The sequence below is a fragment of the Macrobrachium rosenbergii genome, chromosome 3 (assembly GCF_040412425.1).
Source record: "Macrobrachium rosenbergii isolate ZJJX-2024 chromosome 3, ASM4041242v1, whole genome shotgun sequence".
Lineage (NCBI taxonomy): Eukaryota > Metazoa > Arthropoda > Malacostraca > Decapoda > Palaemonidae > Macrobrachium > Macrobrachium rosenbergii.
This window is the reverse complement of record NC_089743.1, coordinates 62482312-62505486: the sequence shown is the minus strand read 5'-3', so window position 1 is coordinate 62505486 and position 23175 is coordinate 62482312. Positions and strand designations below refer to the sequence as shown.

At 40.6% G+C, this 23175-nt stretch overlaps 1 protein-coding gene across 1 annotated transcript in view; it reads right to left on the bottom strand.

Moving 5' to 3' along the window:
* Mon1 (vacuolar fusion protein MON1 homolog) overlaps positions 1–23175 on the bottom strand; it is a 116673-nt gene that overhangs the window by 26107 nt on the left and 67391 nt on the right. Inside the window, exons 5-7 of the mRNA XM_067134253.1 lie at positions 19021–19196; positions 18546–18666; positions 8325–8476 (exon numbers count right to left, since the gene is read on the bottom strand). Coding sequence (XP_066990354.1) covers positions 8325–8476; positions 18546–18666; positions 19021–19196 — 449 coding nt within the window. The remainder of the gene's footprint in view (positions 1–8324; positions 8477–18545; positions 18667–19020; positions 19197–23175) is intronic.

Here is a 23175-nt window from a genome sequence, read left to right as displayed (position 1 = left end):
ACTGTACAGGGTAATGAGATGACAAAATAAAGCATGAATTTCGGAGATCACTCTGCATTTAAACATCGCCGTCAAAAAAATCAACAAAGCAAACTGCCACCTACTGAGGAAAATGACATTTTTATAATAAAATAAAATTTTATATATACAGTACTTACCCAGTAATTACATAGTTATTAGTTTTCCATGTATGGCAGCCTAAATTCAAATTTCGTGGGTAGCGCTTTGATTGCTCAGTGTAGATTCACAGTACCACTCCCTAATGGCAATACTAGGAACAACTTAGCTAACCACATCATTCTGTTTTATGCCTAATGTCCAACAGAGGGGAGGAGGGAGGGCTCCGATCATGTAATTACTGGGTAAGTATATATATAAAACTTTAATTTACTCTACAAATGGCATTTTTGTATAAGTGACTTACCCAATAATTACATAGCTGAATCCAAATTGATAGGAGGTGGGTTCATGGACATATTCTACTCGAAAACATTAAGTCATGTAATGAATTTGAAATAGAAAAGTTGCTAGCATTGAAAACAATGTTTATCATTTCCTATCAGTTAAGAGAGCTACTGCAAGTAGATACTGCCTCAGGCTGGTGCTCATCTTAACTCGCAGTGGCGTGGTTGCACAGCCAAGGGTCACCTCCTACTTAAGGGGAACTGAAGCTAGGTAAGTGCTCTGATGGCTAGCAAAGCATGATAGGTGCCTGCCCTTGCCCTGGCGCAGCACCAAAATAAAAACAACCAGATAATACTGACACCTACACTGAAATAAAACCACGACCCATCCACTGAGAGTGGTGGGTGCTCCAGGTACTTTGTATCCCCTGGCTCTCCAAACTCAGCACCTTACTGAAAAGGTGAAGAGACAGTAGAAAAACATCCTGTGCTTCCTTCCAAGCTAGGAGCTTGGGAGCTGGCACACACCTGGAGCATGATTTGGCACAAGAGGAGCTAGGCCCCAGGCGAGTTAGATCATGAGATGTTGGGTAAGCCTGGAAGTCAAGGGAGTCCATAGTGATCTAAAAGGAGAAAGAACAGATCCAGGTCTTGGATGGGACCTTGAACTTGGCTAAAATACCCAAGGGTAACAAACAATCCGAGTCCATTCCTTCTTTGCTTGGTAGGGTAAAGGACTCGAGGAGGGACGGAGATTAGGAATAAATCTAGGTCCCTGTGCTTAAACCTGAGTTAAGCATAGCTCTATACTCTGAAATGGAGGAGTACTAGAGAACCTAGACCTCCTAAGAAAAGAGGTAAACTGCCATTGGGTCACAGATGTCTCAAAGGGGAGACAAAGTGTCTGAAGTAATAGGTAAGGAAAATCGACCCCTTAGCCTGGTAGATATAGCTAAAAGATTGACGTTTGCATACCACAGTCTTTGTGACACGTTTCAAAATCTTTTGAGTGACAAGCCTCTGGATCTCCTGAAGCCTGTCCGGGGCAAGAGTGGACCATCTTTGATCTTTGGCGGTATCTCTTGAGGGAGGTTGACGGAGGAGAAACAGTTGGGGAAGGAACCTGGAAGGTCCACCAACAACCGTCGTAGATTCAGGAGTCATTCTACATAGGACAGAATGGGGCTATGAGAGTCCTCATAATGTTACAATGAGCCTGAAACTTATTTAGGGCTTCCCAGAACCATAAAATGTGTCTGAAACTTATTTAGGGCTTCCCTGAACCATAAAATGTGTAAGGTGAGGAGAACCAAGAAGGATCAGTCTGTATATGGCAATTGTTGCCCATACTAGAGGTTTTGGGACCAGAGATTCCAAGGGTCCTTGCGGTGACAGACAGGCCTGAAGTCATCTCGCCCCATAGGGTCTGCAGATCCCAAGAGACCAGGGGGTCGAAGGACCACTTGGAAGGAAGGACACTCTTCTGATGGCTCGATACGACTGCCAGACCTTTAAGAGCCCTGAAAAATTTGCGTGACCAGAATACGTGATTGATTTGCCTACCAAAGAAGTTCTTTTGTTGTTAGAGGATCATGGCGCGAACTGCAGACAAAGTGCGGACTAACTGTCGACTCAGCAGCCCATGTGGACTGACAGTACCTTGTACAGCCTGAAGCATATGCAGAGCTGTATGTGGAACAGAACTTATATCTGGCAAACTGAAAAAAAGGGCTGCTAAGTTCATAATCCACCAAAATGTAGGCACAACAAAGAAAAGAGGCCTAGTCCAAAACCAGGCTGTGACCAACTCTAGTCAAATGCAATCCTCTAAAAAAAAAAAAATTAATAATAATAATTAGCCCGTGAGAGGGTGTTAGGCGATCAGCAGTGGAAGCCGAGCACCAGTGGTGCCAAGCACTCTCGAAGAGGGGAAGGGCATTCGGGATTTGGCGCCTGGTGCTAGTTGGTTGGTGCCAGGAGACTGGAAGTTGAATCCAGGCGTGAAGTCGGACCAAAGAAGTGACAGAGGAACCACAGTGAAAATGTAGGAAGGCTGAGAGCTGAAGCTGGCCTCCCTACCTCTTGACAGGAAGCAGAGAATGGCAACCAAGGGAGCCAGGCACGTGAGCAAATGGATAATATAGGAGGGCTAGTAGCTGGAGAGAATTGGCACCAGGTGGAAATGAGCTGGTGTCGGCTGCTGCATGCTCTGGGCTGGGCCCGGGAGGCAGGAGGCGGCAGGAGGCATATGGAGGCAGGGGGCGGGTGGTGGCTAGTGGTGGGCATTACTTTCATGAAAAATAATTGATTAGTAATCGGTTACTAACTACTTTTTTATATCTTTATAGCAATTTCTGGTATTGGGCATAAAAACATGCATAAAATGTATGAATAAAATTGACATTTAATATGTTCAGACATGTATGCATTTTAAGATAACAAATGTATGTGTATCTTCTAGTTTTAGCATTAAAGAATCAGAGCAAATCCAATTCTAATATTGTAGAACAATGTGTTTTTATTTTTTAATTAGTGAACAAATCCAGTAACCGATTATTGTACGCCCACCACTAGTGGGTGCAAGTGGCCAGAGCTGGAGGCTAGGAGCTAAAGATGTGGAACGTTCATGATTGTGTGATACCATGAAAAAACCTCCGTACGCCGGGGCCATTCAAACCTTCTCTGTAATGTTCCAAAGTACTGCCGAAGCAAGAACTGGTAGCCGATACTTGGCTGTCAAGAACGTTCCCTCCCATGGCTCACCGCAGCCAAACATTATGCACCATTCTCTCCTTACTACGTTCCAGCCCATAACTTTTCAGATCTCTACAAAGGAAAGTGTAATGAGTAACCCAGGCCTGGTAAACAAAACAAATTATGAATGTTTTGGCCTAAGTAAATGGCATAACATTTAATAATTACTTTAAAATAATTTACCGGAGGCTTGCAAGATGCTCAGGCCCGATAATAAACAAAAAATGATTCACAAATGTTTACCCTAGAGGAATAGCATAACATCTAAGAATTACTTTTAAGGCAATCACTTACCAGTGGCTGGGTGCAGCCTATGCCTGCGAAACAAATCATGAATGCAAAAGTTTTTTGGCCTAATGGAATGGCGTGACATTCAAGAATTACTTTTAAGGCAACTATTTACCGGGAACTTGCACATAGCCTAAGCCTGGTATGCAAAACATAAATGTAAAAGGTTTGGCTAAAGGAATGGTGTAACATTCGAGAATTACTTTCAAGACCAAACTACAGGCAGTCCCGGTTATCAGCGGGAGTTCCGTTCCGACAGTAAGACAATAACGGAAAATCGCCGATAACCGAAAATCAGTGATTTTTCAGAGATTTTCGGCACTTATTGGCGCCGTTAAGTGGAAATCGACCCACACCAATAACAAAAATTGCCAATTTTCGTTGCTAGACGAGTGCCGAAAAACCGGACCACCGATAACCAAGCCCGCCGATAACCGGGGGCTGCTTGTATTACCGAAGAATTGCAAGTAGCCAGCCTGTTGATGAACCTCAATCAAGGTAATAACAAAAAATAAAAGACAAGACTCATCCTGAAAGATCTCTGCTTGTAGGCTATGAAATAAGCATTCCGGTGGTTGTGTAATACAGTAAACCCCTGTATTTGCAAGGGATGCGTACCACACCAACCCCACAAATAGCTAAAATTCACAAAACTTAAAACCCCTCTAAAAACACTTAGAATTGCCTATTTTGATAGTTCAAACACAAAAAATCCTCTAAAAATGTTTATACCTGAGTATTTTAATAGTTTTATCACAAAAAGTTCATTTAGTCATGAAAATATGAAAATACAGTAATTAGTGAATATTTCTCAGTGAAAAATACCATGAATAGGCAAATTTTATGGTATTCTGAGGGATGAACAAGCTGGTTTTAGAAAGGTGTGGGGTTGCAGTGATCAGACCTTCATAGTTAGGCATTTAATGCAGCAAGCAAATGAAATGAAAACTCCGTTGTCTTTTTTTTGTTGATCTTGAAAAGGCCTTTGATAGTATTTCAAGAAGGAATATGGGAAAAATCATGAGGCATTATGGAATACCAGAAAAGTTTGTGACGGTTATCATGCGCATGCATGAGGGCACATCTTGTAAAGTGATGATTGAAGGGTGTTTAGGTGATCCATTTGAAGTCAAGTCTGATGTGATTCAGGGTGGCATTCTGTCTCCTCTGTTGTTTGTATTGGTCGTGGATTACATTATGAGAAGGGTTAAAAGAGAAATGGATGCAGGTAGACTCTGGGGAGAAAATGTGAAACTTCTTGACTTGGATTATGCTGATGATATGGTTTTGATCTGTGAGGGACCAGAAAAGATGCAGTGTGTGTTGGTTTGGTTATTAATAGTGGAAAAACTGAAATCATGAATATGAATATTGAAAATGCACAGGATTGTCTACTTGAAGGTTTGGTTGTAAAGCGAGTGGATAAGTTTAAATATTTACGTACTTATTTAGATAAGGATGGTTCTCTGAGCACAGAATTTATGGAAAGATTAAAAAAGGTTCATCAGGCAATGGGAATGCTTAATAATATTTGGAATAATAGCAAATTTTCTGTGCATACAAAAATAATAATTTATAAGGTAATGGTTAGGAGTATTTTGATTTATGGGCATTAGTCATGGTACAGTACAGCGACTTCAGATAATAAATTCTTAGCATTTGAAAATAAGATGCTCAGAAGAATGTTAGGAATTAATTGGAGGGATAGGATATCAAATAACAAAATTAGGGAAATAACAGGGGGTGTAGCCAGTCGATGAGTATGTTAGATTCTCACGCTGGAAGTGGCTAGGCCATGTGTATAGAAGATGGAATAGTAAGAGATACACCGGGGTGGGTTGCCCATGGTAGAAGAGGTAGAGGTAGGCCACAGGAGATGTGGTTAAGGACAATGAGGTGCAAAGCAGGGGTGTTGGGGAGATCTTGAGGAGTTAGCACAGGACAGAATGTGGTGGCATGAGTTCATCGAGGCCCTATGCATTCCCCTGGGTGCCACAGGAAGTGACTGATTGACTGACTGATATGTTCCATAGAGAAATCCATGAATCGGTGAGTCCAAGAATCTTGAGAACGTGAATACGGGGGGTTTACTGTACTACTGAAATCCAGTGATATAACCGGAAAATATGAATAAGCTGCTGTAAGCACTTGATGTTTAGTCGACTATGGCAGAAAGCAGAATGAGGTGGTTAGCTATATCTTCCTAGTATTGCCATTAGGAAGCAGTACTGTGCACCTACACCGAACAATCAAAGCACTACCTGTGAAATTTGAATTTAGGCTGCCGTACATGGAAAACTAATAGCTATGTAATTACTGGGTATGTCACTTATATAAAAATGAACACTAAACATTCTCTACCTAAAGGGGAAGGACAGAAAACCTTTTCTAGCATAGATAAGCATTTATGCTTGCGCTTCTTACCTCTAGCATCATCTGATCTCATAGGTGGCATATCGAATGGGTAAATATACAGCTATATAAAAGAAATGATCAAGACCATATCACCTACACACACTGCTGCTATAGCAGCAAAGTGTGTAGGTGATACGGTCTTGATCATATCTATTATATAGCTGTATATTTACCCATTCGATATGCCACCTACGAGATCAGATGTTGCCAGAGGTAAGAAGCGCAAGTATAAATCTTTATATATGCTAAAAATGTTTCTATCCTTCCCCTCCTGTTAGAATGTTTAGTGTTCATTTTCATCAATAGATGGAGGTGTGCTCTGTTTACTTTTTGACGGCAACGTTTAAATGCACTGAGTGATTGCCGAAATTCATTATTTATTTTTGTCATCTTGTTACCCTCCACAACCAAAATAAATGACGAAGACACTAATAGCAATAATTATGAAGATAGTCAATTTAGGAGATGAAAGTCACCGATAATATTCTACAGATTCTGAGAAAACTTGTAAACAATATGTGGCGCCGCCCTTGTGCCCGCTCAACGATTCAAAATCGAGCTGAACCTCGGGAATTCCTGGACCATAGAATGCCGGGTTTAAGAGGTTCAACTGTACAGTAAACCACCCGTATTCATGGGGGATGCATACCACACCCCCCCCGCAAATAGCTAAAACCCGCGAATACTTAGAACCCTTCTAAAAACACTTAGAACTGCCAATTTTGATAGTTCAAACAGACACAAAACAAACTAAAAATGCTTATACAGGTATTATTCTACTTACAATGGGGTTAGGTTCCAAAAAAACCATCGTTTGTTGGAAAAAATGTAAGAAATACCAAAACATATCTCAAACATAGCCTAGCCTACACTAGGGTATTCGGTACCATTTATACATACATGGTAGCCTAGCCTACACTATAAAGCATACTCTATACTGTACATACATGGTATAGTAATTGTTAATATCAGCTAATTCTGGAGGTTCATGCAAAGTATCTTATGATAATTCAGTACAAAGAGAAATTGAATAACAAGAATTAGCTTAGCCTACACTATGGTACATTGTATACATATATGGTAGCATAGCCTATACTCTATATTCACATAACGTATTATACAAACGTCAACATAACGAAAATGCATCTGTTATGTCTTAATTCACTGTACCCAATAATATTGTATATATTCTTATATTGCTTTTGTGTTATAAATTGTGGTCATAGCAATCAATGTTTTGGTTTGGAAATCGTTTACGCAGTGTTTATTTCACCATATTTAATTCAGTTCAGAGCACTTTTCTTGCTTCTAGTTAGCATAAATGAATCTCTAGATACTTTATTTATATGGGGCAAGGTTATTTTTCGTTATAGGAAGAGTTTTTAAGCCGAAATATAACTGAAATATGTCTCGTTGTGAAATTAATTTATCTATTTTTTCGTTAATAGATGATGATGGCCGTTGTGGACGTTTGTTTTGTGTAAAAAAATTCAAGATTCCATTCGCTATTTTCACTTGATTTCATCATAATACGAGCTTTATGTATTTATCGTTTATCGGCGTAAAAATAACAGTAATGTGTTCTTTCATGCCAAGTAGTTTTGATTAAAATACTTTCTCTCCAATTTTAGTTATGATCGAGTTTCATCCATGTTGCTGATGCACGATAATTTACAGTACAGTCATAGCAGTTTGAACATTGTTTTCTCAGCTTCAGCTACAACTTGCAGCTTAAATTTAGCAGTATGTTTCCTTGATGATCTTTTATCCATACCGAATAATGGTATAATGTAAAAATATATCAGTCCTATTCTATTTAACGTCATTTGTGCTATAAGCTACGGTAATTGTTTATTACCATATGATGGTTGAAATACCAGGTAAACTGCTGTTGTTATCAGATTCTGTTATAAGCAAAACAAGTTTCTCGGTTGGTTGTTTATGGCTGTACGCATTTACGCAAGAGTGTAACATTACTAACAATACTTTTATCATTCTCTTTTAGTTTTTTAACTAGAAGATGGGATAATGAGATGGAGGAAAATTTGTCTATTGTAATTTGGTCTCTCACACTGCCTGATTATGCTGCCTATTGGTATTAATAACTTACCCCATTGCAAAATCAAATTATCGTAAGGTGAATTATCGTAACTCGGGCATTACCTAAGTATTTTAATAGTTTTATCACAAAAAGTGCATTTAGCCATGAAAATGAGATGAAAATACAGTAATTAGTGAATATGTCTCCGTGAAAAATACCGCAAATGGGTGAATTTTCCGTGAATAATGGGTAGATATGTTCCACAGAGAAATCCGTGAATACGTGAGTCTGCGAATCGTGAGACCGCGAATACGGGGGTTTACTGTATTTACAAAATATAGTTCTAAACGTCAAACAAGGAAACAAGAATGTATATCTCTGTTTCAAATAAAAAACTAAAACACTGTGGTGCATTTACTTACGGAGGAGTAAATTCAGGACATGTGAACTGTGCAGTTGTTTTAGACTTGTACAAAAAATGTCTCAACTCTGGGGCTCCAATAGTTCTAACTGTATATGAAGATGTACGAATCGCAGTATTTATACCCTCAAGGCAATGATGTCTCCGTAATCTCTGAAACACAAAATTCTTGAGATGTTATATGTGAAAAATAAATCATTAATATGTTTATCAATTGCTTAAGTCAACATATACGGTGTTTAACTTTCAGTAAAAAATGACATTACACAATCTGCATCATGGAGAATAATTTTCATTAAACAATGAAACAAAGCTATTCTACCACACAATATACCGTTTAAGGATGTCTAAAGTAGCTTAACAAGTTTAATTCCTTTTCAGAAACTGCCACTTATGTTTCAATAATCGTACATAATAACACAAAACTAATATTCTATCACATAACCCATCTTGATCTGATAATTAAACAATTGAAACAGTGCTGAACCCTATGGAGAAATGTTCTAACTTACAAAGATTACACCAAGAAAATATTCTAAGTAGTTACCCGGACTCCCAAGTTTAAATTCTTAAATTTCATGCTCTCTGAACATAGAATAGTAAAAAATATACAGGGTAACAATTTAAATAAAATATTTCAAGTACCAGTACTTAAAGAACAAAAGTATTTAGCTCTCAATATGAATTGAAAAGAAAAGATATGTGAATCCAACACTAAAAAGAACATATTAAGACAACAGATTAAAAGCGGACCTGAAATCTGAAACTGAGCTTTTGGCATAATGTCAATCAGCCTGTGAATGAGTATATCTGGATTCTGTGTAATAAAAATGCATGTTTTTAGACGAAGGTTTGCTAGGACCTAAACTGGTCAGAAACAATTTGATGGAGCACATAAAACTCAGGCATAGCAGTAAAGGCCTTTACATATCAGACAGCATCCAGTCTTTGGAACATGGCTCTGAATTTTCTAGGGCAGCAGTTAGTCTTTTGAACATTATTCTGATTTTTCTAGGGTCAATAGTGGGATGAACTCCTGTTATATTAATGAAGATACAGGCAGTCCCTAGGTTACGACGGGTCCGGCTTACGACGTTCCGAGGTTACGACACTTTTCAGATATATTATTCAGAAATTATTTCCCAGTTTACGACACATGTTCCAGGGTTATGACGTGTCGTACACTGATCTGATGGAAGAAATATGGCTCTAAAATGGCAGAATAATACAAATTTGGAGTTTTATTTGACGAAAAACTCAATAAAAATGCAGTTTACGTCGTTTTCAACACACACCCAGAGCATTAAAAGTAAGGTTTTCTTAGGATTTTTTATGATTTTCAACAATTTTTTGGTTTACGACGATTTTTGGCTTACAACACAGAGTAAGAACGGAACCCCCATTGTAAACTGGGGACTGCCTGTACTGTGAACTCTCAATATTGAAATAACTAGCAATGGTTACAACAAAAGAAGAATCATGGCAACACCCACCAGGTGTATCTGTTATGTATTTTACCACTTCAGAGTTGAATTATTACTAACTGAATAAGGATATTTTATGAGTCCTGGTCTGATGATTGCCGAGATGTTAATTTCCTAAATGCTATATATTACATAACCTTAAAGTAGGTGACTCTGTAAGGAGGCTAGTGTCCACAGTGTGCCTCAGTGGCACTCTGCAGACAATACTAAGCGTTTTACAAAGCATCTATTTGGCCCTATCTGTACTGTTTTTTACCTGTTACTTTTTGTTAGACAGCTAAGTGAGAAGAGACTAGGGGAATTAATGAAAAGTACAAGGCAAAAAGTAAAGCACTGCAAAGAACCTTCAGCACCATCTGCAATGCAACATGCACATTACTGTGAGCAACAAACGCAAGGGGACTGAGCAAGGAAACATTCAATGTACAGAACAAGGCAACATACAAAGATGTGCTTGTTAACATACTGAAAATATGGGTTTACAGATAAAACTAATATGAAGACACAGTCGAATTAGCGTCTGCAACAGAGGGAAGTTGAAGACCCAAATAAACTAGAAATGGTCACAAAACAATTAATCATGTCTTGACTCCGACAGACTAATATACAGTACACTGCATAAGGCAGGACCAAGAGATGTAATGGAGATAAGAGTAAAAATATCCTAATTTCAAGTCATCATGTGATCACAGTGAACACCATGGAGGCAAAATTACAAGAAATCAATGAAAACAAGATTGTGCTGCAAAATTCAACAAAAATGACATTTTTATAATAAAGTTTTATATATACTTATCCAGTAATTACTTAGCTAAGAGTTTCCAACTCAACCGCAGCTTCAATTTTGACATTCGCGGTAGCGATAGTTTTCTGTTTATGTAGGTGACTAACACCCCCCACTTTCGGGGTGAGAGAGAGAAACAACTAAGCCAAGAGCTTCACTTTTGTTTTTGTGGTCCTGAGGGGAGGAGGGCTCCATTTGTAGGTCCATGTGATGTCGTTTTTATATACAGGGAGGAGGGTGGGCTCCATTTGTAATTTTGCATGTTCCGGGTAAGTATATATATAAAAGTTTATTTTATTATAAAAATGTCATTTTTATATATAAAATGTACAAAGTAATTACTTAGCTGAACCCACATTGAAGGAAGTGGGATTCATGGACATCTTGAACTCTTAACATTAAAAATGATAATGAAATGAGAACAGACTAAAAAAAGGGGCTTAGCATTGAAAAAATACTTGCTGGTTAGAGAGCTGCACAGGTAGATACTGCCTATGGTGGGCACTCATCTCAATCGAGTAGAGGTATGGCGGTATTTATAGCCATGGTCGCCTCTACTGAAGTGAGCAACTTTGTAGCGGAGGAGTACTCCAATCACTAACGAAGTATGAAGTAAACTTTGCAATGAAGGAATCTCCAATCATTAAGAAAGTCAACAATAAAATGCCCCTGCCCAGGGCACAGTACAGTAAAAACAAAACCAGAGAAATAGTCAAGTACACCACACATAAAAAGCACATATATAAACAAATCACCACCACCCTACACAGAAAAAACTGGTGGGCACTCTAGGTACCTTGTACCCTCCAGCCTCCCCAAGAACTCAACACCTTGACAAGGCAAAGAAAAAAGTAGGAAGTGTTGCTTCCAACGTTCCCTTCCTGAACACTAGGCGGAGAACGGTCCAAGTGTGCTGCAATCTTCGTACGTCTTGCAAATAATGCATAGCAAAAACAGATCTACATTTCCAGAATGTAGTCTGTAAGATCGAAGTGAGAGAGAGATTATACTTAAAAATAACTGAAGTAGCCTCCTTGTCAACCTTGGATGTGTCAAAAGACTTAATAAGGTCTGAGATGTCCTGGTTAGAAGAAATGTCTAAACCTCTGTGTCTAAAGATTGAGCTAAGATAGCTCTATATCCTTTTATCGTAGACGAAGAAAGGCCCCTGGTGGATCTCAAGTAAAGAAGAAAGTCTGCCACTTGAGATATAGTGGTTTTAGAAGAAGAGATGTTATTCTTCTTACACCAAAGTCTAAATATTGCCCATTTTGTCTGGTAGACTTTGTTATTAGAATGTCATCTACATTCAGAAATACAGTAGCCGCCAAAAAGATTTGCCCATTTTAAAAGCAGCATAACATTATACCGCAAAAACATTAATTCCTTATTCATGAGGCAAAAAATCGGCTGGAACAAATTGATTAATTGGCAACATACCTAATGGTAGTGTCTCACTCAAGGACAATATCTCATTCATTCAGTGAATTCTGGGTGGCGGTTAAGTACTGATCTGTTACTTTTTTTTTTTGTGCCGGGTTGAATAACACCTTTGCATTTTTTGGGGTTCAGTGCTATGTATTCATAATATGTCTACCGGTTATACTTCACTTGAAAATCGTGCTAGAGTGGTCCAGCTTCATGAGGAAGGTTATAAAACTGGTGTAATAAATGCAAAGACTGGTGTGAAACCAAGAACAATGTGAAACATTTTGAAAAAGCACCGCAAGATTGGCGGTAAGGAGGTACCCAAGGCAGACACCATCCCGGGGAGACCCCCCCATCATCAGTGAGAGGGGTTTGAGGGTGTTGGCAAGGGACATAGAGACTAATCCGACCCTTACAGCACAACAACTTAAGGCTGCTAATCCTGAGGCAGTTGCTGGAGCCTCTGTCTGAACTGTTCAAAGGCAGTTGAAAAAAGATTTGAAGTACTCGAAAGTGAAGGCTCGTAGGAAGCCACAGATCACAGCCAAGCAAAAGAAGGACAGAGTTGTTTTTGCACGTTCGTACACAGACTGGGATATCAGCAAATGGAGGAAAATGCTATGGAGTGATGAGGCTTCGTTCTTTGTTGCTAATATGAAGGGGAAGCGTGTTTGGCAGAAGGCGATGTCAGACCCACTTAACCATAAGTACCTCGTCACGAATGTTAAGTTCCCGCAGTATGTTATGGTATGGGGTTGTTTTGGGTATGGGGGTAAAGGTTCTCTAGTGTTTTTACCCATGAATAAGACCGTTAACGAAGATTCATATTTCACGATACTGAATGATTACTTAGAGAATTCGTTTGAATGCAGCCAGACCTCCATTTTTCAGCAAGATGGAGCTACAGCGCATACCGCGAAGCAAAACATTAATTGGCTGAAAGATTGCGGTATTGACTTTATTCTCGACTAGCCAGGGAATTCTCCTGACATTTCGCCCATAGAAAATTTATGGGCAATTATCAAAAGGAAGTTACAGAACGAGGATATGTCTTCCAATGAGAAGTTGTCTGCTGAGTTACAGCGAGCCTGAGACGACCTTGACGACACGCTCCTACAGACGTTGGCAGATTCTGTCCCCAAGCGACTTCAGGAGATGCGCAAACGTCGTGGCATGCCCACCAAGTATTAGGGTAGGGGTTGGTGAGTGTTAACTCTGAATTTTATTATAATTACTTTATTATTTGATTTTTCATGAATATTTACTTTTGCATAAAATGTTTTTTTCTCTCAATTTTCTTAAGCGGAAATTCCTTTTGGCAGCTACTGTAGCTTCTGCCACAGCTCTTGAAAAGCCTTTCACTCGCAAGAGTTTGCGGACAGTCGAAACTGTCAGGGCCAGAGTTGATGTGTCCTGATAAAATTTCCTGTAATGGGGTTGTCTGAGTAGACTTAGGATTGTTGGAAGAAGGCGTGGGAAGTCTACTAGTAGTTTGAGGAGCTCCAGGAACCACTCTTTCCTCGGCCAGAAGGGAGCTATCAAAGTCATCCTGGTGCTTCTTTAGAATGTCCCTCATCATCCCGAACGGAGGGAAGGCCTACACATCCAGTCCTGACCAATTTTGCATCATTGCATTTGTCACTCCGGCTCGTGGGTCCGGAAACGGTGAGCAGAACTGGGGAAGACAGTGGTTTTTCTGTGTTGCGAACAAATCTACCGTTGGTTCTCCCCACAACTTCCACAGGTCGGAGCATACTCGACAGTCCAGAGTCCACTCTGTCAGGAGAATTTGTTTGCGATGACTGAGTTCGTCTGCCAATATGTTGCACTTCCCCTGAATGAACTGGGTCAACAGCTGGGTTCGGTTCTGCTCTGCCCAAAGAAGGATACTTCTGGCAGTCTTACGTAAGCTAAGGCTGTTGTGTTGTCCGCATGCACCATAATTACTTTGTCGAGCACAGTACTTCCCTTGCGAAATCTTGCAGTCCCAAATGGATAGCTTTTAGTTAGTTTCTTTGATGTTTATATGCAGAGCCTTCTCTTGTTGGGACCAAACTCCTGAAACTTCTTTTCCCTCTAGGAGAGTTCCCCAACCTATGTCCAACACGTCGGAGAAGAAATCTAGGTCGGGATTCACTACCGAAAGAGACTTTCCCTCCAAAAGTCTGCTTGCTTTGTTCCACCAGCACAGGTCCTCCTTTATCTCTTACGTTATTTGGAAAATGCATAAGTCCTGATTTATCCTGCGACCCCAACTGACTCTTAAAAAAACTGTAGAGGTCTCATATGCAGCCTTCCCAACCTCACAAACTGTTCGATCAACGAAAGAGTGCCCAGGAGACTCATCCATTGAGTGGCTGAACACTTCTGCAGGGAAAGGAAAAGATTGACTTTTTTGAGGCAGGTTTCTATTCTTCTGGAGGAGGGAGAAGCCTGAAAATTCTGAGAGTCAATCTTCATCCCCAAATATAGAATCTGTTGAGAAGGAGTCAGTTGGGATTTTTGAAGGTTCAATAGGAAACCTAGATCCTGAGTCAAAAGGTCCTCCACGCACCTCTCTCTCGTGGGCGAGGGTATTAACCAGTCGTCCAAATACAGCATAGGGAAATGTTCACTTCCAGGAAGTGAAGCCAATTGGCCAATGGGGCGAGAACTTGGGTGAACACCTGTGGTGCTGTTGACAGGCCAAAACATAGCTCTCAAAACTGCAAAACTTGATTTCCATGAACGAATCTCAGGTACTTCCTTGAGTCTTGTTGGATGGGAATGTCGATGTAAGTGTCTTTCATATCAAGAGAAATCATCTAGTCCCCTCAACGAATGGATGATAAGACAGACTGGACTGTTTCCATATGAAACTTTGTTTTCTCTACGTAAACATTCGGACCGTTCACATCAAGTGTCGGTCCCCATCCTCCTGTGGCTTTTGGTACTACAAAAAGCCTGCTGTAAAAACCCCTGGACTCGGTATTCTCCACCACTTCTATCACCTTCTTCTTGAGGAGAGACGACGCTTCTCCTGAGAGGGCTAAATACTTCGTTGATCCTAGGGAGTACGCCGTCAATTTGACAGGAGAGCTGGATAGGGAGGTTTCTCTTTGAAGGGGATAGAATACTCTTCCCTTAATACTTCTATCATCCATTGATCTGCTCCTCTGATTCTCCAACTTCCCCAAAAAAATTGGAGTCTGGCTCCCACGGGTGCATGAAGGACTGAAGATTCACTTGCAGGTTGTAGTTCTGGTGGAGGGTCTCTTGGCTGCATGCGGGGCAAAATGTATAGAAGTCCACGGTCTTGATTGTGCTCTCTGTCTGCCTCCTCAAAAGGGTTGGGGCTGAAGAGGAGAAGATGACTTGAAAGGGGGTTTCCACTCTCTCAGACGCCTTGTAGACTGTGAGAGAAGGTCTTGTATAGACTTCTTATGAAGGTGAGAAGCCACTTCTTCTACCGTTGCTGCTGGGAAAAGGTGTGTATTATCCAAGGACGAGAAGAGAAGAGCTGATTTATGCGATGGAGTGACACCCTTAGATACAAACGAAATCCAGAGTTCCCACTTCTTCAGAATCCCCATAGCACACAAGGAGGAAATCTCGAAAGAACCATCTCGAATTGCTTTATCAGCAAAAGAGAGAACACTCCTCCAGTCAGCAGCAATATTCTGAGGCAGATCCGGATCTCTGATCTTCTTTGCCAGGGCCCCTACAGTCCAATCTAGAAAACTAAACACTTCAAACGCCTTGAACATGTTCTTGAGCAAATGATCAAACTCCAACGCAGAGAACATGGTCTTTGCCAAAGCAAAAGCCAACCTATGGGCAGAATCTATGAGGCCAGAGAAGTCCCCCTGGGAGGAGGCAGCCACTCCCAGGGAGGGGGGCCACTCCAGTCGCATATGACTTATATCTCCTGGCCAAAAGGTGAGAAGGCAGAACACTAAAGCATGCCTTGCCCTGGAGTCTTTTCTCTGAGAGCCAGAGCTCCACTTCTCTCATAGCCTTCTTAGATGAAGAAGATAGAACCACTTTGGGAAATCTTGACGAATCCCAGGGTAAGTCACTCATCATAAATGAGGAAGCCGGAGAAGAAGGGGCTGCCAGAGCAAAGAAATCTGAAAAATTACCCAGTAAATAATTCAATAAGGCAGCATAAGCCAATAGGGTGGAGTCCTGTCCTAACTCTTCCTCCTCCGATGAGAGAGGGGACAATGCGGGATCTTCAGGCGCTACTGAAGCAGAAGTCAACTTCTTAAGAATACCCAAAATATTGTCTAACTGCTTCTGCAATGTTGCCGTGGAAGGGTCCAATCTTGGAGTAGATGAAGTAGTGATCAAATAAGTAGGTGAAGAATACTGGTGTTTCGAAGAGGAAGTCCATAAAACAGGAGCGGGCATCAACCAATCCTGGCGCTCGACCGAAGGAGAGTAAATTGGTGCTGAAAGGTTCTCTGGCGCCAAGTGAGGAGGGTGTACTGCTGGGCGCTCAGCTACTAGTGAATGCTCGGTCTCTACTGGCCGCTTGGCAGTCAATGGGCACTCAGACGCTAAAGAGCCCTCGGTCACTAAAGAGGCGTCCTTGACCCCAGACGGGCGCTCGAAAGATGAGCATGAACTATCGCGAGAAGGTTTCCTATTGGCTGAAGAACAAGTCCTCTTGCTGGACACAGATGATGGTCTGGTAGCTGCTGATTGAGAAAAACGTTCGGGGCTGTCCCATTTGCTGCATGATGGCTGCAGACTACTGGATCATTCCCTGAACCTCTTGCCAGAACACTGAGAGGACATGTCCCTGGGAGGCGCTCCCCTTTTCAACGGGCGAGATTTGTTCTAGATTCTCCACTGGCGCCCGTGAGAAGGGCTAGAACCTCCCAAACTGGACGAGAGATCATGAGCACTAGGCACACCTTTCCAACAGCTGCCTTTGGTTGACACAGATGCGACTGAGGGGGCGATTATCTGTGGGCAGACCCCACCTACCTTCCTTGGGTCTCTAGTATGCCTCCTCCCGGGTTGGGGAAGTATGGCAGTGACCTTTGCCTACGAGCGTCGGTGGAACGGGTAGCCGCCACCTCCACAAACACATCACTAGAACACTTTACACTAAATTTGTCCACAAGGACACGCATTAAATCACTCAACTGTGCCACTGTGTTAGCAAGAACATCAAACTTCTTATTGAATTTTGATTCGAGACTGGCGTAGCCATCTGGTTCGGGAGCGAGAGAACCACGAGCGGAGATTGGTGGTGCAGGAGGAGGGCTGGAAGTAGGAGGAATTACTTTGGCAGGAGAAGGGAGAGAAGAAATATTAATCTCACTAGATTCCTGAGTTACGTCTAGAATAGCTAATTTAACCTCAGCTCTAGCAGCTGCTTTTCTCTTATGATCCCTTTCTAATTTTTCTAGGTGAGAAGTTAATGTCTTCCACTTTCCTCTGTCCCATTCACAGCATTCCTCACAAGTCAAGTCAATTGAACAAATTTGTCCTCTGCATGTTGTACAAAGGGTGTGTGAGTCGTAACATGCCTTGGTCAAACGAGTATTGCAACCTCTGCTACAATACCTAATACTCGATGCGCTAGAATCTGACATAATTACTACCAAACAGAGTCAAATGAAAATGAGTCAATCTCCTAGTAAAACAAGTCAAAATCAGGAGGAGTACAATATAAATCAATCAAGCAATACAAATCTGAAGGCTACCGAGCCGAAAATACATCACTAAAAGGTAAGACTTTCAAGCCAAAATCAAGCTGCTTCTTAACAGTGTCGCTGTCAAGCCGGCAGAAACAAAAATGAAGCTCTTGGCTTAGTTGTTTCTCTCTCTCACCCTGAAAGTGGGTGGGGTTAGTCAACTACGTAAACAGAAAACTATCACTACCACAAATTTCAAAATTGAAGCTGCCGTCGAGTTAGAAACTCTTAGCTAGGTAATTACTGGGTAAGTTACATATATAAAAATATTATGCAAACAAGTGTTTACTAATGGCAAGTGCAAAGAAACAAATGATACTTGATAAGCCAAGTTTTTATACTACAAACAGCAAAACTAAAATGGCTTTGCGTTTAGTAAGGACAGATGGTATGGCAACTGTTGACTAAATGGCCAGCTTAGGTTATCCTTTGTGAGATTCCTCTAATGATGGCTAGCCCCTTTATTTTAGATTTATGATTGTAACTACAGGACAAATAATGCTCATCTCGAGGGTGTTCGAGTTATTCTTGTTTTCAGATTTATGATAACATCTGGTGGATTAATAATTCTTGAGTTGTGCATCTGGATCCAAGTCTTTCATCCCCAAGGTGATCTTACTTTGTACGAAAACAAAAATGACAATGACATCCAGTTGGGTTGAAACCATTGCAGAAATAACATGACCAGTTCAAAGCATTGAAATGCTATTATGATACGCAAAAAATTTAGTAATAATTCAGTGATCCTGGGGACAATCACCACTACATTACATCAGTGTTTCACAAGAGTCAGTAAGATAACTAGACAGCCTAAAGGTTATCATTTTCTTACTTACATCAACAATCTTCTGCTTAGCTTCTGACAAGGTGAAGAACTGCTCTTTGTCAACAGTTAACAACAATAAGCACGCCTCACAATCATCAGCAAGATATGAAACATGGCCATACAAATATCCACTGAAAAGAAAAAGGCATTCAGCAACAAACTACAGTACTGTATATTTTATAAAATCACAGTTATTCAGTTATCAAAAACTGAAATGCAATCCCCAAGAGAGCCATTTCCATTGTCCAGAAAAAGTTCTGATTATGCAGAGAGAGAGAGAGAGAGAGAGAGAGAGAGAGAGAGAGAGAGAGAGAGAGAGAGAGAGAGAGAGAGAGAGAGAGAGAGAGAGCCATTTCCATTGTCCAGAAAAAGTTGTGATTATGCAGAGAGAGAGAGAGAGAGAGAGAGAGAGAGAGAGAGAGAGAGAGAGAGAGAGAGAGAGAGAGAGAGAGAGAGAGAATAAACTGCTAAAATAACTCACTCACTTTGGATCAAACTTTGGTAAGCAAATAGGCATCCAATTTTCACTTGTCTTGAGGGATTCTGTAGCATTCACAAGATTAAAAAGAAGATGTAGGTCCGCTGGATGAAGCAGGAACTTTTTCATGCGCACCAAGGAAATAAGCTGGTTCTGACATATAATCAATCCAAATACAAGGTTCTGGAATGAAAGAAGTATTTTAAGCAAAACATGATGGGACACTACAGTTTCTTCACTTTTTGTTAATAGCAGACATATAACACAAACTTTCCACATAGATTTTGTTCATGACTAGTCTAAAAAAAAATAAAAAATAAATAAAACATCTGAATTCACAAGTGGAAAATAAAAACAATTTATATATAGACACCACCCTACCTATTAACACATTCAACTAACAAACATTCAGAGATAGTACAAACAAATGGCATGGAAAATTAAAACTACGTTCAGAATGCTCCCCCTTTGCCACCCTTAAGTTCAAATTTTGTTTTGCGTTCCTATTCTGTACGTACAGTACGTATGTACAGTGTATTGTTTTAGGATGAAATAATGTACAGTACTGTATTGATTTTATATCATACTGTACTTAAATAGGCATGAAAAGTACAGTAACCAACTCACAAACAATTCAACATACAAACAGCCATCCATAATGTAACTCGTTTGTAAGTAGGGTGGTGTCTGTAATTATGAAATCACAATAAACTAACAACCTTTCAGTTCAAATATCATATCTATATACAGTATATATAAGTATCTAACTGTAACTGCAAGAAGTTGAATACTGTCATCCACTAGCTAAAAAGAAATATTTAAAACTCTGGGATGCTGCCAGTTAACATAAAAAATTCTTTAACTCTTTGCCACAACATGATCAAAGCAAAAATCCACAATGTCACTAACATTCACTAATATATCTGTCAACAGTTACTACATGGCAATGACAGCTGCTGCATATATTGCATCTTTTGTCTAGAATGCTTTATTGGTTTTCAAATATTTAAGATTTGATCAAGCCCAACGGACTAAATGCTTGTTCAGTGATGTGAATAAAATTGGGGTTGAATAAAATTGGGGTTGACTAAAATTGGGGTCTAAAAGTTGCCTTTCTGGCATGGGACACTGCAGGAGCATTTCCGTTAATTCATTATGCACATGAGGCAGGTCTTGATGCTATTGAGTTCCATGGATACATGGAAAATGTTTGACATAAACATCACCATGAAGGTTACCTTTTTTAAAACAAGAAATGGAGTTCCTGGATATCAAACAGTGAGTAGGATGTCTAGTGAAGAGAAGAGAAAATCCAGGCCTTCACTGTCTTGCATCTCTGTGATACCTCATCTGAGATATGAGTGGACATACCTAAATAACTTCATCAACATGAATCCCCCATACACACAAGGATGACCATGAGCTCTGTGATCCACCCTTTTAACCAGAGACTTGAGTCTGGGATGAAATCTGAAGAATGAACAAACTCCATCCATGAGATTGGGTGACTCCTGCTGCTGAGACCTGAAAATCCATCCACATATGTGCAGCGCTGTTGGTTTATTGATGCTGTTTTCTTCCTTTATCTTACAAGGGACTGCAAATGTCTTGAATGCTTTAGTGACCATAAAATGGGTCAAAAGCATTAAATGGGTTTTTTGTAAACAATTCCGATGTCAGTTGAGCAGTTCTCACACTGGTGTCAATACTCAACAGCAATCCAGCTATCTTCTGGGATAACTTTCTTAAAAGTAAGCATATAATGGATCATTGTAGTCAAAATGTGGGCTTTTATTAAAAAACATATGGCTACATACATACAAATAAGCATGATTCGTTCTTATGAAGACAATAAATCTCCTTGCTAATAAGTAAAAAATAGCAAACAAATGTCTGAGAAGAATCAAGTCTAGAGCCAGCCCCTAAAAAGTAAGCATGATTCATTCTTGTGAAGACAATAAATCTCCTTTCTAATAAGTAAAAAATAGCAAACAAATGTCTGAGAAGAATCAAGTCTATAGTCAGCCCCTAAACTTCTGTCAACTTAAAGACCTACAGAAAATCCCAGAAACTCCTTGATCCAATGTTTCTCAAACTCACTACAGTATTCATCTTTTCATCAAACACAAAAGCTATCTTTCATCTTGCACAATTGCTTCCTATGTGGGTGATTAACTTTAGCTAGAAGAGGACATGAAAATTATTCTTCTAGCATTATCTTCCATACAGTAAAAGGATTCTGGTTCTCCAAATAAAATTCAGTATGCAGCCTAAAAATGAAATTTTTATGATAAAATAACGTTTCACTTATACTTACCGGTAGTTACATATAGCTGTCGTCTTTGGCGTCACGGCAGTATTCAAATTTCGCAAAAGCGCTATCGTTACAAAGGTGATCCTCTACCCCCGCCTCTATCGGGATTAGGGAACCGTCCCAAGAACACGCGTCATAAGTTTTTGCCCAACTGCCCAGGTGAGGGGAGGAGGGAGGGTTATGATTATGTAACTACCGGGTAAGTATAAGTGAAACGTTATTTTATCATAAAATTTCATTTTCACTATACAACTTACCCGGTAGTTACATATAGCTGATTGGCACCTTGAGGAGGTGGGGCACTGGCAGCTAATAAAATTCTTGGAATTATCTACTTGCAACAAGTTAGACATAGGTTCCTTACCTTTAAAGGTAGCTGACTCAGTGGTTACTGCCTCTGTAGTCTGCTGGCCTTTATATTGTGCCGAGAGGATATAAAGGGATCCGTGTGTCGGACACAATAAAAACAGTACCTGCCGTAGAGAACATGGCTGCGTGCGGACAAGTCTGATGCCCTTGATCAGGCGCAGTACAACGAACAACAAAACGAGGGATCACCTAACATTACCATAAAACCAATACCAAAGATTAAAAACTGGAAGATACTAACACATCATGTATCTCCAGGCAACCTTCAAAAAAACAACAACCCCAACACCAAGGTGAAAATGTTAGTTAAGGAGCGGACTCCTTTTCACCTCCCCAACACCGTGTCAGTCGCAATAAAGGGCCCCAGCGTACTGCACTCTTCGAAAACAGTTTGCACGTCCACTAAATAATGCGATGCAAACACTGACTTGCATCTCCAAAAGGTGGACTTAACCAAGTCCTTCACAGATAAGTTTCTGCTAAAGGCTACAGAAGTCGAAACCGCTCTAATCTCGTGCGACTTTTACCTTAAGAATACTCATCTCCGAGTCAGCACACTGCTCATGAGCTTCTTTTATCAGGCTTCTCAAAAAGAAAGAAAGGGCATTCTTAGAGAGAGGCCTAGAAGGATCTCTAACCGAGCACCAGAGGTGGTCATTGGGACCTCTGAGCTTCTTCGTTCTCTGAACGTAGAACTTGAGAGCTCTCACAGGGCAGAGGTACCTTTCGGGTTCTTCGGGACCGACCAATTGGGAAAGGTCCTTAATTTTTGAACTCTCTTGGCCAAGGTCTAGACGGGTCTTCGTTCTTGGCTAAGAAACCAGAGTAGACATACATACTGCCTTCCCCTTAGCAAAGCCTACTCTTTTGTCAATCGCATGTAGCTCACTTACTCTCCTGGCCGTAGCCAGAGCTACCAAAAAAAGAGTCTTTTTCGTGAGATCCTTCAAGGAGATGTTTAGCCATCGGTTCAAAGGACTGAGACCGTAACCATCTCAGCACTACGTCAAGATTCCACGCCACTGGTCTCTTCTGGTCTCTCTTTGACGTATTAAATGATCTAATCAGATCTGAAAGGTCTTGACTCAAAGACACTTCAAGACCCCTATGTCGAAAGACCGAAGCTAACATGGCTCTATACCCTTTAATGGTAGGTACAGCAAGCTTTTTCTCTCTGTGGAGGAACAAGAGAAAATCGGCCATCTGGCTATAGACGTCGAAGAAGAAGACACGCCTTCTCTTCGACACCAGGACCTAAACTGTGTCCACTTCGCCTGGTAAACATTGTCGGAGGATTCTCTTCTTGGCTTCGCGATAGCTTCGAAGCCTCTCTTGAAAAAGCCTCTCTTTCTGATGAGTCTCCTGACAGTCTGCAGGCGACAAGATGAAGAGCGGACAAGTTTTGGTGGAACCTCTGAAAGTGCGGCTGTCTGAGTAAATCTGGTCTCTCTGGCAGAAGTCTCGGAAAGTCTGACAGTA